This window comes from Elgaria multicarinata, chromosome 10, assembly GCF_023053635.1.
Source record: "Elgaria multicarinata webbii isolate HBS135686 ecotype San Diego chromosome 10, rElgMul1.1.pri, whole genome shotgun sequence".
Classification (NCBI taxonomy): domain Eukaryota; kingdom Metazoa; phylum Chordata; class Lepidosauria; order Squamata; family Anguidae; genus Elgaria; species Elgaria multicarinata.
This window is the reverse complement of record NC_086180.1, coordinates 85,787,339-85,805,057: the sequence shown is the minus strand read 5'-3', so window position 1 is coordinate 85,805,057 and position 17,719 is coordinate 85,787,339. Positions and strand designations below refer to the sequence as shown.

The 17,719-nt window shown below is 42.4% G+C and overlaps 1 protein-coding gene across 1 annotated transcript in view; it reads right to left on the bottom strand.

The window, feature by feature from the left end:
• Positions 1–17,719, bottom strand: part of PPARGC1A (PPARG coactivator 1 alpha) — a 133,302-nt gene that overhangs the window by 17,497 nt on the left and 98,086 nt on the right. The window contains exon 8 of the mRNA XM_063135193.1: positions 461–1,379. Coding sequence (XP_062991263.1) covers positions 461–1,379 — 919 coding nt within the window. The remainder of the gene's footprint in view (positions 1–460; positions 1,380–17,719) is intronic.

Sequence of the window (17,719 nt, the reverse complement as noted above, 5' to 3'; positions counted from 1 at the left end):
CCAAGGGTCCATTTAGTTCAGCATCTGGTCTCCAACAGTGGCCAGCCAGATGGACTTCAGAATGAAGTACTGGCCCATACACATGATATTCAGCCATCAATAGGACAGCGCCTCAAATTAGCTACTATCCTAAGAAGCACTTATCTTCCACAGATGTGTTTAATCATTCAAAAACAACAGCACACAATCTAAAGCCCAAACTACACATTAATATTACTTACACAGGGTGTAGCTGAGCCTTACTTTTTTTTCTTACTCTAGAGCAGATTTGAATCAGGACCACTGTACACGATTAGGGGAGAATTAACCCCACCCCCCAAAAAACACACACAGAGCTGTTTGCTGGCTTAATATCAGAGAAATTGCTGATCTAGATTAGGCCCAGCAACTTTCTCCAAGTGTGCTTCACATACCATCATACCGATTGTAATTGTCCAGTGTTACTCTTCCCATACAGTACCTTGAGGAGGATCGACTGCACGGTGACCTTGATCTCGACCGGGAATATGGAGAACGGGAACAAGACCTGCGCTGAGGGAAGGACCTTGGTCGAGAGCGTATCCTTTGGAATCTTTGAGAAAGTAAGGATTTGGGTGGAGACACTGAATCTCTGCCTGGAGAGTTCAGGGATGAGCAAGATGGTGACAGGTCAAACAAAGAGAAGGCTTGCGTCCCATCCCACGAGCAGCACAGTTTGTCACTTTCATCTTCACTATCATCAAAAAGACCATCCATCGCTAGTCCTGAATTGATAAACATAGGTAGCTTGGAGAATTGTTCATCGCTGTAATTACTGTTGTCCCTCAGGTCACTGGTCTTTGGGGACTCTTCCTCAAAAACAGCTTGGCTAAGGTGACCAAAGTGCTTATTGAGTTCAGCCCGGATTTCCTGGTCTTGGAGCTGTTTCCAGTTGTTGCACTGCAAATCCTGCTTGCTCGCCTGCGAAGTCTCTCTCTTGTTGTACTGGTCGTGTTGTTCGAAAGAAGAACAAATATGACACCACCGGCCAGGCAAGCAGCCTTTGAATTCTACTTGTCTGGAATCCTGAAGTTCCTGGGACAGGTTGATGCGTAGTTCTGTTTTGGAATTAACAGATTGACAGTAGTCATGGTCACCAAACAGCCGCAAACCAGGCCGCTTTGTCTTCCTCTCCTCATGACCGACAGACAGCACAGTTGTCTTGCTAAGCTGTGCGTACAGCTCTGACTGCTCCGGACCCTTCCGAACTAAGCTATGTCCTTGAGAGCTGGAAGACTCACTGCAGCGGGGTTTTTTGGAAGGTGGCATAACAGTCTTGCATGATGACTTTGGCTTCGGTGAAGTCCTAAAAGGGTTGTCTTGATTGGCTTTGTGAGGAGGGGTTGTAGGCGGAGTTAGGCCTAAGCAAAGCAGAAAAACAGCCAGGTCTCAGTGTGAGGCTTCTACCCTAGCTTCTCCAAAATCCTGGTTCTCCAAACATCTGCACGATGCCGTCGTTCCTTCCCTCAAACAGTTCCTCAGTTAATTAATTAAATATACCCTGCCTATTTGCTATTGCTGCTATTTGCACTGAGGAAACCACTATCTTCGTCAGAATGGTGGGGAGAAAGCCTCCCCCACACCAGTGATCCAGATTAAGTTGGCTTTCCCCCTGCTGCTAACAGCAGCAAAACAGTATTGGTGTGTGTGTGTGTGTGTGTGTGTGTGATAGAATTAAGGAGGGTGCACATAAATGGGTGTGCCTGTGCATGTTTCCTGCTCCACTCACTGCTGTGTCACTCACCCCAACTTCTCATGTGGCCCCAAAAAGTCCACAAGATTTACAGTTGCTCCCAACCTCAGAAAGGTTACCCTTTCTGCTGTGTTACACACACTGAACATGATATATAAATGATGAACACATTTTTTTATTTTTTTTAAAAAAAAACCCAAACAAACCAACCTCAATGTGACAATGGCCTTAGCTAGACCTACCTTTAGTTCCGTGGGAGAGGAGGGGAGACCTCGCATTGGGATTAACACGAGATCTCGCCCCCGTTTACATGTAAGGCGTGACGACCTCAGGAAGAGAGGCGTTGCGCCCGCCATTTTAATTTTTTTTTTAAAGGAGAAGGAGTGCATGAATGCTCATACGCAAAGGTAAGGGTTTTTTTTTTAAACTACTTTCCCCACTGCCCCCACCCTAACCCCAATGGGCGAGGAGCTGGGTGAACCCACGGACACGGGCTACACACTCCGAAGTCTCGGGCTCAGCCCGAGAGTGTGGTAAAAGCAGGCCCAAAGGGGGGAGCTGTATCCCAGGATCCCCTGTGAGTCATCTGGACGCACAGGGACAATCCGGAGTTCGCCCCGGGATAAAGCCTGGAGGGGATCCGCACGTCGCTCCCAGAGTGCTTCTATGTGACCCCAGAGCACCCCGAAAACGATAGTCTGACTTCCCTGTAAAAGAAACGAGGAAGAGCCGTCCATGCCGCTGCTGCCACCGCCGAGAAGAGCTCTCTGCCGGCGAGGAGAGCTCGGCAAAAGAAGGCGGGGTAGAGAGCTTCTTCCGCTCTTCACCCCTCCTTCTTTTGCCGAGCTCTCCTCGCCGGCGGAGAGCTCTCCTTGTCGTCATCAGCGGCAGCAGCATGGACAGCTCTTCCTCATTTCTTTTACAGGGAAGTCAGACTATCGTTTTCGGGGTGCTCTGGGGTCGCATAGAAGCGCTCTGGGAGCGACGTGCGGATCCCCCCCTGGTCTAGCTAAGGCCATAGTTACCAGGAGACCCTTCTGCTGCAGCACAATTTCTTTATGCACCATTTAATAATGTCCAAAATGCTAGATTACAAGGGAGTAGTACATGTAGTGTGGGAGGGGGTCACATTCCTATGGTTCTAAGGCTACTGAAAGTAATAGGCAGTATCCAGCACCGGCAGTCTGGCATTGCTAAACACGTTGAACTAGCAGAAGTGAATGCTAGCGCAATCCCGGAAACTAGCCAAAATCAGTGCTTCTGGAAGTCATTGGATCTCCCTTCCATAAGCTCCGGTAACTTGTCCTGTTCCAGAAGTGCTAATTTGGACTTGTTTTCCAGTTCTGGAGCCTCGTGAGGCGCAGAGTGTTAAGCGGCAGTTACTGCAGCCAAAACTCTCCCCACGGCCTGAGTTCGATCCCAGCGGAAGCTGGTTCTCAGGCAGCCGGCTCAGGTCGACTCAGCCTTCCATCCTTCTGAGGTCGGTAAAACGAGTACCCAGCTAGCTGGGGGAAAGGTAACCGCGACTGGGGAAGGCAATGGCAAACCACCCCACTACAAAGTCTGCCAAGAAAACATCAGTGAAAGCAGGCGCCCCTCTAGGAGTCAGCAATGACTCAAGTGCTTTGCATGAGAGGTTCCTTTCCTTCCTTCATTATTATTATTATTATTTATTTATTTATTTATTTATTTATTTATTTATATAGCACCATCAATGTACATGGTGCTGTCCAGTTCTGCTAGCAAGCACTAGCTCCCTGTTGTGCTAGCCTTCATTTCTGCTAGTGCTGCAGCTGCTGGACACTTCCCAATGCTTTAAAGTCCCCCCCCCCATGTCACCCACTAATATGATGAGAATGTGCCGTGATTCAAATACCAAAGCTAACAGGATTGATTCCCCAGCAAACACTATCATATGTCCATCATGGATCTTGATTGTGGTGACTTATGTTGGTGACTTTCAAGTTCTTGCACTACCTTGATGCCAACTACAGTATTTTATAAATAAAATTAGTTTGAACTAGTTCAAATGGCATTCATCATACAAAATGTATAGTGTAAATGGTAAATTTACACTGTGAGTTTAAACATCGACACAGTCTTTTCCACCCAACCCAAGTCTTTTTAAAGCCAAAATAATTTTGGTGTCAAAACTTGGAGAAAAGTAAATTTAGTATGAATTTACAGAGTGCAGGGACCAACAACAATCGTATGATTTGACTGGTCAGTAACATAATAAACATCAACAAGAATAAAAGAAGGTGCTTTAAAATTAGTCCAGAAGTGGTATTGGACACCTGTGAGGCTGGCAAAAATTAAGAAGACTTTGTCAACCTCCTGCTGGGGTATAATGGATCTCAAATCCAAATGTAGTGGGAATGTGGAAAGGTAAATAAGTTCTGGGACAGGGTCTTCAGAGAAATAGAAAAAAAATACTGACCAAAAAGTACATAGAACGCCAGAGTTGGCTTTATTGAATATTTTTGTCAAAGAAAATAAAAAGACAAGAGAAAAAAATGCTAATAGGATATATGCTGACAGCTGCAAGAAAACTAATAGCAAAAAATTGGAAGACGGCAAGGAAGCTGACAGTAGCTATGTGGAAAAGGAAAATTTGGGAAATAGCAATTAGCGAAAAATTGACACAGAACTTACAATTTCAAAGAGGAATAAAGCAAAGATAATTTTAAGAAGGATTGGCAAAAATATATAGAATATATGAAGAAAGAAAAGAATAAAACAACTTTGGCAAAAGCTTATAGGACTCTCTGGGACTCCTGAAAAGAAGTAGGGCAATAAAAACAATATAAAATAACACAAAATAAAATGGAAGAGATAAGGAAAAATTATATACCATCCTAGAAAGAAAAATGGGGCAATTTATGCGAGACGGACAGGGCTGGGGGAGGGAACAGGGTGAAGGAATAAAAGCTGAAGCTTGAAAGGAAAGTAATTTCACTATAATTTCTGGCTGAAAAAAGTTGATTGTATTTTGTATGGAAAACTAATAAAATATATATTTAAAAAATCATAATAAACCCTTCCTAACACATATAGAATACATTCTTAGGTACAAAACAACTGAGTTTTGCTAAAGTATAGTTCTGCAAGAAAAGAGCAAGCGAACAGCCATAATGGAATTGAAACAGCAAGTAAGCAACCCGAATATCATGAGGGAGAGACTGAAATTTACCCTCCCTTTAGCAAATAGAGGCTTCAGTAAATAAAGAGGAGACAAATGTCAGATCAATAACTACCAGGTTTTCCCAAACAGCATGATGTTAATTTACTATGCTAGATTTCTTTGTAGAGATGAAAGATCACACACAGCCACACTGAAATCCCTAAAATGAAAGAAGTCAAAGCTTTCATCCCACTGCTGGTAGTTTTATGCAGTAGATGTCTGCAACTCTTTTGAGTTTCTTTCAGGTTTTATAAAAGGTGATGTTAATAGAATGGTTTTTCTTTTTCTTTGACAGACTGTTGGGAACTAAATCTTTCTAGTTGAGAGGTAAGGTGGGCAATGGAGCAGGAGAGAGAGAGAAAGAGAGAGAGAGAGAGAGAGAGAGAGAGAGAGAGAGAGAGAGAGAGAGAGAGATCCAGACATTTCCATCAGTGGAAATGTTTCAGTGAATACTCAACTATCTTCCAGGGGAAATGTAGGAATTATATTTGCCGCCTCACAGCAGAGGATTGACTTAAATAATGCTGTATAGAATTGGTAAGTTGGCACTTGAGTTTCACAATGTCCCAACTGAAGACACTTGGTTCACAAAAGCATATCCAGTGAGGGACAAATGTGTGACAAGAAGAAGAAGAAGAAGAGGAGGAGGAGGAGGAGGAGGAGGAGGAAAGCTAGTTTGCACAACTATTGGCCATAATTTGCAGCAGCTGCCTAGATAGAAAACACAGCTTTCAACGAGGACGCTCCATAGAAAGTGTCAACCTTTGCTCCTGACGAAGGATCCTGGTATCCAAAACGTTGAGTTTTTGAAGTTTTTTTTAAACAAAAGTCTTTTTCGATAAATACCATTAAAGTTTCATCATCCCTCACAGCACCAGAGCCAGTCTCTCTTCTCACACCAGCACAACAATGGCCATAACACAGAGGGCAGCTGATGGAAACATCTGGCCTTGAGAACAACACCCAAGAATGTTGCTTCTATCCCAGGTGTATGCCGACACAGCATGGCATCCCAAGGCCCCTATTAGTCCCCATCAGCCATTGGGAAAGCTGGGCTGCCATACTGCTTTTGCTGAGCAGAAAGCAGAAGGTGGGGGGCTCCGCCATCTTGCAATTCCTCTTTTGGCAATGGGGAAGCGGAGTGGACCCTGCAACTGGCAATAGTCTGCAGGGGAACAGTCTGTCCAATTCCTCTGGTTGGGCCTGACAGAAGGAAGCCACTGTGCAGCGCACAGAAGGGCACTACCTGCACTGCACGCCTACCTCCTCCACTCTGTTCTCCTGCCTCTGTGCTCCACAATGGTGGCCAGAGGTGATCTGTTCCCCCGCCTGCACAAGCCGCCTGGCAAGCTTTAGGGCTGGGCTGTAGCTCAGCACACTCATTACATGCAGAAAGTCACTTGTTCAATCCCCAGCATGTCCATGTAGGGTTGGAAAAGACTCTCATCTGAAATCCTGAAGAGCCATTGCTGCCAGTGTCTGTATAGGGCGGCTTTCTATATTCCAATTTCTGGTGAACCAACAGAATGGCACTTCAGTTCTTTATCTAACCTGTGAGGTTTTTACAGTGTATTATTATTATTATTATTATTATTATTATTATTATTATTATTATTATTATAGTCATGGGATGGAAGAGAAATGAAAACACATTTTACAGGGTCTGCAGCAGATGATGAGGAAAGGCCTCCATCACTGCAGGGCACTCCCAAAAGGACACAAAGGAAGCCTGGGTATCCTCTCTTTCAGCTGACACAAATTTGGTTTAACTGGGAGAGAAAATGAGACGAAGTTGGGCATGGCAAGACATGAATTGTAAGCTGGACATGAAATAAAAGCTGGATTTTGTTTGAACATCTGAAAATAATTATTATAAGCTATTCATGTGCATGTAAGAATGTCATTTAATGGCAGCAAGGCCAGCAAGATGAATATATGTTGTTCTAAACAATATTCAACTGAGACAAAAGCACAGAAAACGACCCAACACTTACTTTTTTTTTTAAAAAAAATGGCACAACTTTTCTTTATTTCCCATCTCCTCTTCCATTCAATTTTAGATTCGAGGCACTTTGGGATTGTAACCAGGCTTTAGAGAGAGTGTTCTAATCAATTTAACTCAGCCACGAATATGCTAAATTTCAAGATGGGCGAAAGTAGAAGTTAGCCTGGTAAACAGAACTATTACCAAAGGGGCAGCTGTGTTAGTCCGTTTCAGCAAAAACAACCACGTGCCACCTTAAAGACTAATACATGTACTCTGGCATAAACTTTCATGGGCACTTCATTATCTGATGAAGCGTTCGTGTCCACAGAATCTTATGCCAGAATAAATGTGTTAGCCTTTAAGGTGCCACAAGACTCTTTGTTGTCAGAACTATGATTTTTATATTGTATTTTATCATGTTGTAATTTATTATTTAAATTGTAAACCACCCAGAGAGCTTCAGCTATTGGACATGATAGAAACGTAATAAATAAAGCAACAAATTATTATGCAGAGGAAGGAAGAAAACCTTCAATCAAAAAGCCAAAGAATTCACAAGCAAATACTGCTGTTTGTCCGAAACATAAATTACGTGCTGGTCTACAGTACCATATGTAAACGGGGTCTGAGCTCTGATAGGTATAATGTTGTGGCAGAATAGGAATGCATACAATATTTTAACTGTGCAAACCAAAGAGTACAGTTGTTTCTCCCAATATAAAGACTGAGTGAACCATTTATCATTGTTCACTCCTAACCCATCCATATATTTTATAACATAGGTTACAGTCTATTTAAAAATGAGGATTATGCCAATTGCCTTGTACTGCTGGCTGCCAGCTATTCCATTTCTAGCACCTGAAGATATAGGCTGCAACTTAAAAATGCTTCTGCTGTCTTAAAAATAAGTTGGTCTGAAAAAAATGTCATGTTACTGTGACCTAAGACTAACATAGATACCTAAAGAGATGTAGGTTACCATGTTTTTCCCCCCCACATTAAAGCAAATCACCCCAATATGTGTCACATTGATTCTACAATCAAAGAGTAAAAGAAAAACACAATAAAGCAATGAAGATGTTTCTAGCACGCCTGGGACCCAAACAGACCCTTTAGGCAAGCTCAGGTGCAGTCTTTAATCAATTTAAACTACGTGTAAGAGGTTGAAGTGGTAGCAAACCATTCCGTAAAAGTGATGCTGCGATACTCCAGGAAAGGTTTAGTCAAAGAATTATGGTTTTGAGAAGGGGTTTACAGGAAGACTCCATTTTGTGAAGTGAATGGGACTGCACTGCAAGAGGTACTTGCAAATGGGTTCATCATTGAGCCTGTTCAGACGACACTTCGGGCTCTGTGGTTAGCGAAACTGTGGTTCTCTGGGGTTAGCAGAAAACACAAGCCATGCTGTCACACACAACACTTTAAGACAAGGTTAGAGACGCTAACCCTGCTGCAGACGGTCCGACTATGGTTAGTGAGTGAGCACGGTTTAGCAAAACGCATCGCACAAGTCCCCTTAAACCCTGCTACTTAACCCAAAGCCTTAACCAACAGGGTTTAAGGTGTCTTCTGAACAGGCCCTCAGAGTCACCATTGCATTTGATCCAAAATAAAAATACAGAACAAATTCATTGCTCAGGTGAAACACATATAAAAATTAAAGGGAAATTCAAATAATCCAGTTCTCAGGTGTGTTTTCCATATATCTAGTTTGCACAAAGTAAACTATGCAAAAGGAATAAGGACAGATGAGGTGCTGATATGTTTAGGGTCTGGGAGGTGAGAAGCCTTAAATATAAGGGTTCGGCACGTAAAGATGATGCACAGGGACTTGGCACAGAGACTTCATGACCACTTGGGGTTGAACCAAAGACAGAAATGCAGAAATGAGTGGAAATGAAAACAAAATATACACAGAGACATTCCCACACAGAGACACAAGCACACAGGCCTGTATGCAGAAGGATAAGGTGTGGATGCAAGTCCTGAGGTGGTAAAATGGCCTGTACATGAGTGCAGGTGAAGGAAAACTACTTTTGAACGTTTGTCCTTGTTCAAAACAAAACACAAATCCCTTGCAAATAGGAAAAGAGCATATTGAGAGAGAAAAAGAGAAATCTAGTCCAGCACTTTACCTGGTGTGCTTCGTTTCAATTTGCAAGGGGTGGGGGTGGGGGTTACATAGGGAAGCATTCAAAATGGCAGTCTCTTAGGAGTTAAAGTTTTATTTTTCAAAACAAAACCAACTTAAATAAACACAATACCAAAAAAATGAAGAGAAAAAAAGAAAAGAAAAACATATACAAAGTTTTTAAAAAACACAGAACACTTAAAACATAAAATTGATTTCTAATTTTCTCCACAACCCAAATATATAACCCTATTATTTCTTAATCTACCATTACGAAAATCCGGATTCCCTTCTTTCTATCTTTTATCTTAATTTTTTCTTCTCAATCATTGAATCCATAACTCATTTTTTTTCTTGATCTTGCAAAAAGTCTATAAACGGTTTCCATTCCGTTAAAAACATAGATGTTGGCTTTTCTCTAATGATTGATGTAAGTTTTGCCCTCTCTGCCAACTCCACCATCTTCAATCGCCAGTCCTCCATTGTGGATACTATTAATCCCTTCCATTCAAAATGGCAGTCTCAAGTAGTACAATATACACTATCACCTCATTCTGCTCCAGGTCTAGACCAGGTTTGATTTGAGATCGCAAGAGATTTTAAACAGCCACTGGAAATGGTGGCCAGGGCTGATTTGAATTGCAATCCGACAACAACAGGAGGACCACAAGTTGCCCACCCATTTTAAATGTACATGTGACAATGAGAAGTATGAACAATAAATGGGTACAAAGTTGAGTTTGCAAGCATGAGCTTCATGCACTGTAGAGAACGAGGACTAGCCATGGCCCCCAGTTTGAGTACACTCTCAGGTACAAGCCCATATTTGTCAATGTACAATGTGTGAGAACACCCTTAGACGATGGTGGGGGGTGGGCATTATACCATGCACTTAGTTAGAAAGGAAGTTTTACACTTGGTTCTTTCCCGATTCCCTTCCTTCCTTCGATCAAACTCTGCCCACTTCCCCTGAATCTCAACTTGGAGAAAATTTATCCCATATTTATTCATGGCGAGTATCGCCTCTGCTTTGCCTTTACTCTAATCACAGTAATCTGAGTTCCATCTCATGCCATGATCCTAAATCAATAGTGCTAAAACATTCTGCGCCCTTTTGGATTATTTCACGCCGGCTGATTTTCCCTCGGCAAATGTGTACATTTTCGCATTGACAGTGCAAGGTATATTCCGTGCTCTCTCTTGAACTTAGCAGGTTTTGACAGATTTATGTAAGGACAGATGGCCATTACAGGCTGAAGGCTGACAAGAGGCAGTTCAGAGCATTGTTAACACACTTGCACAAACTCTCAGCAGTGCGGCACTGTGCAGAATGTAATTCAGACTATAGCTTTTTTATTGCTGCCTATTTTCCTTTGTCAAAAGCGCCTGCTGTGCACAGCAACAAATGGCTGCCATTACTCGGAATGTAATGGGTGTCAGACAAATCACGTAACACAAACAATCAAGAGTATGTAGGTCATATTTCAACGGAGCACAACCTTAGCAATATTTATGATTACTGCATTGAAATGTGCTCTATAATAAACAAGTACCTCTACATCACTCACACTTATGTACTTCTGCACAGCAAACCCAATAGAAGTGGTACAGACTCTACCATAATCGTCCCTTCAAAAACAGCCTTTTTAATTTGTTTTGAAAATATATCTCCGCCAACCCCACCCCCCACCAAAGTAGAATTGCCACCAAATTCTGCTTAGAGGGTGAATGGCGATGTGGAGGCTCCTGCATGACCCAAACATTGGTTTGGAGGCATTTTGAGAGAAGCAAAACAACTGGAATTGAATATAAATTGCTTTCAATAAGACTGCCCGGACGTCTTCAAGGAGGATCTAAACATCTCCAAATTGCAACAGAGTTTTGCCCGAAGCAAAAGTTCAAGGCCAACTTTGAAAGGAAACGTTTTCTTTAAATAGCCTTTAGATCAATTGAATGCCTTTGCGCTGCTTCTGGTGCTCCCTGACTGCTCTGCTCCCTCTGGCATGTGGAGCTACGCTCATGAGAGGCTGTGTGCAGTTATTGTCCCATGTGGGACATGGGCAAAACTATCTTCATCTCTGTACCATGAACATCCTCGATATTCTCCATTTTGAAATAATAATAATAATAATAATAATAATAATAATAATAATAATAATTTCTGCTCCCCTGGAAAACATGCCTATTATGGATTAATAGAATACTGCCTACAACGCCATCCCCATTATTCACCATCCAGTTATTCAAAACTTCTAATGGCCTGAGTTCAGAAAGTGCTGCACAAACAATCCTATGAAAATGCAGGGAGCATGGAAGGCCCTGGATTAAATTTCACTTCAGCCATGAGCTCACGAAGTGGCTTTGGGCAAACACTATTCTCTCAGGTTTCATGGCTCCACTTCAATATAGGGATAATAATATTGGCCTACCTTACAGGGCTATGGAAGGGCCAGCTTGTTGATCTGCATATTTTCCATCCTAAGGAAATATTTTCTTTCCTTCGTGGATAATCTTCTGGGACCTGCATGTCAGCAACTGGCAGCACCAAGGCCACAGACTCCCCCCATCCATACAGACTCATACACACACATGGAGAATCTCCTCCCATGCAGCAATGAGTCTTGACAAAGGCCTTCCACTGGAGCCCTCTCCATGCTACAGTTAGGCTGGAAACATCTCCCACTGGCAGCACTGATCAAGCCTAACTGATGGGAGGCCATGGGCTGATTAGGGAGGTCCATGGACCACCAATTCTCCCCAGCAACAGTTCCTGGCATCTTCAGTTAAAAGATGATCAGGGTGCAGACCTCTACCAAAAGACCTTGGAGAGCCACCACCCGTAAGAATAGAGAACACTGGTATAGATGGTTAAATAGCCTGATCTGCTATAAGGCAGCTTCCTACACCCCTATTTAAAGTTATACGTCTAATTCCACATGTCCAGAGAAATATTGGGCGTGGGGTTCTCTAACCACCGCTCCCCATGCCACAGAGCAACCCTCTTTGGAAACAGAAGGGAGTTTCAGAAGCAACCCGTGATGTGGCACTGCCCTTCACACTGGGGGACAGGGGATTCAATATTCCATTCGGCATGGCTAAGCCCTTGGGAACACCCAAAGTAGAATTTTTGACTCAGACAATATACATGAAGTGCTCTGAACAATCCCCGAGTGCTATATAAACCCCGTTATCATTATAAATGCCATATTTATCTATCCAAATCTTGAATAAACCAGTTTCTTTTCATATTGATCCAGAATCAATTATTGATTGATTAAGTGGGCAATAAGCAAAATACAGATGTCAGTGCTTTCTACGCCATTTGCTCCCTAACAGATTTAACCTGATGGACAGAATTTATCCAGACCAGGATGCCCGTCCCCAGGCCCAATAGTTTAGCCTGGGCTTATACATTTTGTGACCCACCAAGTTGACTGCAACCCTCCCAGCTGCTCAATCCCCCTCTTCTTCCCATGTTTTGCTATCTTGGTACTGTCAAGACAGGAGTGTTGTCAAGAACCTTGCACAATGGTTCCCAATTGGTGGTCCACGGACCCCCCAGGGGGTCCATGGTACCATTCACATATTCACCATTCATTTCTGAAGTCCACTGACAATGAATTCCTACCAGAAGTAAAATATAACAGCACTGAGCACCTGCGTGATTTAGTGACTAGCTTCAGAGATTACTTCCCTGCACCTAATCCTGAAAACTCATGGAGAAGGAATCCTTTTGAATATGGTGATGTACAACTAACAACCCTATCTGCGGAAGAGCAAGATGCACTTGTTGACGCAACTTGTGATGTTTCATTGAAATCATTTTTCAAAGAATATAGACTGGACCAATTGTGGGTGAAGGTTTTTCCTGATTATAAGAAGTTAGGTGAAAAAGCTTTGAAACATCTAGTTCCCTTTTGTTCCACATATCTTTGCGAACAAACTTTTTCGACATTTTCTTATATGAAGAACAAGCCTAGAAATCGGCTCAATGTTGATCCAGATTTGAGATTAAAAGTAGGAAATATTGAACCGGATGTGGAAGGGATTGTTCGGGACAAAAGGAGGCAAGATTTCTCCTATCACATTTAGGTTTAGTAGCTGCTAAACCTACTAATAATACTAAATTATTAGTAGTCATAATTTGTTCAATTGTAAACTCGACGTTAGTAAAATTAAATTCGTCTTTATATTTCTAACTAAATCATTGTCATTTTTGCGTGGTAATATCACAAACATCACAAATTTTATGGTCTGTTTTTAGTATACCTAAAATCCTTTGCTTCTGAGGGGCTACCCCTTATTTTCTCCAAAAAATTGCTTCGCACAGGTAACTACCATAGAGATAACAATTTTTTTCAAAAGGGGGGGGGTCCATGGCTTCGCATTTGGAAAACAAGGGGTCCGCAGTACTTAGCTAATTGGGAACCACTGACCTAGCAGGACAGAATATATGGTTGTTGGGCTGCGTTCACTCTGGCAGGCTTCAAGTTGTGCAGGCCCACCAACTGCATAACAGCAGCTTCCAAATACCCTTACCCAACTAATTCCAAGACTCATCCTGTGGAACGCGTGTTTGTACCGTTGGCAATTTCCATGTCAAAATTTAACATGACGGATAGCACTTCAGTGTTAATGTAAACACATCTGATAATGCATCTCGTTTGCGGATACGTTACTGGTGGGCTAGGAAGAAGCGCGTCTGCTGAACCTTCCTGAAGGCACGCTGCGAGTATCAGCATTATTATTTTTTTTTAAAAAAAGATTCTTTTACATCTTATGAGTTTGGAAATGGGATTATCAAGGGAAACATTATTTAAAGCCACTTAAGGCACTGAACACAAGATAATGGCCTGATTCAGTAAAAGAATCAGCAGGGCTTCTGTACGACACAAAACGGCAGAAGCTAGAAACGGATAATAAAATTAAATAGCCATCATATAATAAAGGACTACACGTCTGATGAGCTGTCAGTTTAATCTTGTTGTTCAGTACAGCAGAGGATAAATATAGACTTCTGGAAATATCTAATAATTTACTAGATGGCATTCCCTCTGGTCAGACTTTCCTCCACCACTCCTTGCTCATATCGCTTTATCCAAAGACAGGTTTGTGGACACACAGAGAGAGAGAGAGCACACGCACACACAAACCCATATTTGTAGTGGCACTTGGAGTTGTGGAGAAACTCCAAACAGTGATGTGTTGGTGTGTAAATCTATGTATTTTACAGTGACTGTCTGGAATTTGGTGATGGCCTACATCTACATGTGAACGCTAACAAACCCAGACAAAATTTTAACGGTGAATTAAATAGTTAATGGTAAATCTTTGAGTTTGCATATATCTGAAAACTCAAAAGATTCACCATTAACCATTGACAGTGGCCTAAATCTCCTCTGGCTTCCAACTCTATTGACTGCAAAGCTATGTGAGGGTTACAGAAGTCTGCTGCTGGTGACTGAAGATGTTACTGTAGGCTTCAACCACACAGACACATTTATATTAATGAAAGTTAACTAATATACTTTAAAAATCAAAACAATGTCAAAGTGTAACCCCAAAGGGTCTCAAGTTTCTGGCGTCTAGGTTTCATGGTCTTGGTGCTCTTTTATTATGATAGATAATTCACTGCTTAGCACCTTGGGTGTCTTTCTTTCTTTAAGGAAAGCAGGATATACATTTTAGAAACAAACTGAATAAATTAATAAACCAAATCAGATTTTAACTTGTTTGAAGATTTGCATAGAAATGCACATTTTAGTAAACAAGTATTTCCACAGGGACTTAAATTAAGTGGGACTTAACTTCCGTGGGTCTACTCTAAGTAGGACTGAGGCCAGATCTACACCAAGCAGGATCTGACACATTGGAAACGGTTTGAAAACTGTATCTGGAGTGTGTCCTGGGCCCCAACCGTTGTCACTACTGTTAGAAACTAAAGCAGTAGGGTAGGTCCTGCATGAGTCTAGATCCAACATGCAGTCAGCTACGCTCTCCAGCACCTTTAACTTTGGCCAACATGGAGTAATGATGATGTCAAGAAGCACAAAATGAAGTGCAAGATGTATTTTCATCCAGCCTGAAGAGTGGTGCAACTAAGGCTGGACTTTGGAGCTGAAAGCCAGGGCCCTACAGCCTATGGAGGGCCCAAACGGCCATGCAGAAAGCAGCTGGTAACAGGGCCAGTGGCAAAATGGTGTCACCACCTGGGACAGCATGGGAATGCCAGGGCTGGTTCTTATACTTTCCTATAAGAAAATAGTGTTTATTCCCACACACATGTTTAGCATCAAGTATCAGACTTGATTTGAGTGAATTTAACATGCAAAAAGGCACATGCTCAGAATTTTTCTTTTTTTTTTATCAGGGTTAGCAAACAGGCTTGTGTTTGTTTCTTTGCTCACTCAAACATATCAGAAATGTAGAAGGCACAGTTGTTAAGCATGAAATGGCTGCAGTGGTGGAGGGGAGAGAAATATTAGTTGTGTACTTCACAACTAAAGTGATACACAGGCAACCTAAAATCCCCCCTCGCCCCCCCACACACGTCCAGTAAGGCTGTTAAGTCCAGGGTCTACAGATACCCAGCCGTACCACTGTGAACTTTGGAGGGAGAGAAAGCATGCAGATGTACACCCAATGTGGACATTCCTCAGGCTTAAAGTTTCTTTTCTAGATGACAGGTGAAGTTTTACAAAAATAAAGGACAACATGGAATCAATGCTGTGTGGACTTACGAGACTTGCTAAATATATATATTCATGAAGACGCCTGTTCTGATCTTAACTGCAGTTTAGCTCCTTTTCGAACTACTGATGTGCGATAAGAAACCACAGTTCCAGGAGGTGGCATGGGAAGCAGCCATGTTCTGGATGCTGCCTCCCTGGTGATCCAGGGCTTCTGATGTTACTAAGTGGCACCCGGAAAGAGTGGTGCTGAAACAGCTCCCATGCCACGAATGTTGACATCAAAACAGGCTCTTAGTCTTCACTCAGCCAGTGTCCTGGTCTCCTGACAGAAGTCTGCCTCACACATCAGCAAAGTAAAGATCCTTGAACGCAAAGATTCCAGATTTATGCTTAAGCTCACACCAACGATCAACTATGCATTTGGGATTTTATTCAAATGAAGTTTGCAGAGAAGCATATTACAATAATGCCTGTGATCCATCAAGCACAAACAGTAACATTCTCACTGGTGTTCTTTCATGGGCAACTTTAAAAGTCGTTGATTGAGTGCAATCTGACAAGATAACTATTAAAAAGATGCTGGTTTTGACATAAGTTAATAATTATCAGTCACCTCTGGCTTCTCTTATGACAGATAGTTTTATTTTCTCTACTTTTTCAGTTAAACAGTTTTTCATCAAAAGTGCCCTCTATTATTTCTCCATTTGGGAACGGTGATGGAGCCAATAGCAACAAACACTTAACAATGTCCATCACTGAAACAATAACCATGCAAGAAAAATTATTCCGAAGACCACGAACTGGGATGCACATATTCAAGTTCTTCTTTGAAAGCTCATTTGCTTGCATTCATCTACTGTTGTCCTCGCTTCTTCCACCACCATCCTTCTCTCTGTCTATTATTCATGATTCTCCCATCATTGTTCTTCCCATTGTCAAAATTTAGAAAGGAATCTCCTTGAGGAAGGGACCAGTTCAGAAGTTGGGTAATCGAAGCTGTAGAAGGGCTGATGCTTCCTCCATTCCTTCCAGTTCTACCAGGAATGTGGACCTCCGGATCTGGCGTCCGGGAATTGAGTAAGTGGCCTGTTCTGGATGAAGTGGCGCTCCCTCTGAAGGAGCAGGTGCGTAGCTTGGGAGTACTCCCTGATCCATCATTGTCACTGGAGGCCCAGGTGGACTCTGTGGCACGGAGTACTTGGGGTCAGCTTCGGCTGATCCGCCAGCTACGGCCTTTCCTGGACAGGGACAACCTAGCCACAGTAGTGCATGCACTGGTAACCTCCTGATTAGACTACTGCAATGCACTCTACGTGGGGCTGCCCTTGAAGACGACGCGAAAATTGCTGCTAGTGCAAAATGCAGCAGCTAGACTGCTGGCGGGTACATCTTACCGAGACCACATAACACCGGTCTTAAAGGAACTGCACTGGCTGCCTATATGCTTCCGGTCGGAATTCAAGGTACTGGTAATGACGTTTAAAGCCCTAAATGGCTTGGGACCTCGATACTTGAGGGAGCACCTCTCCTTATATATGCCTGCACGAGACCTTAGATCTGTTGTAGGAGCCCTTCTCCAAATCCCGCCAATGTAACATATATGTTATGATGGGACAAGGGAGAGGGCTTTCTCTGTGGTGGCACCCCGACTGTGAAATGCCCTCCCCTTGGAGGTCCAATTGGCACCAACATTGATAGCATTTCGATGCCAAGCAAAAACATGGCTTTTTAACAAAGCCTTTGATGGTTAAACTCACTGGCACATTGTTTTAACTGTTTTAACTGAATCTATTGCTTTTAAATTATATATTGTTTTAACTTGGATTATGGTTTAATTTGTTTTTAACTGTGTATATTTATTGTTTTATACTGTATGTTTTTATCTGTACGCCGCCCTGAGATCTTAGTGATATAGGGCGGGATATAAATATTTTAAATAAATAAATAAATAAATAAATAAATAAATAAAGTAGTTCACCTCTGCATTAAACGCTTGCATTCTACACTCGTTAGA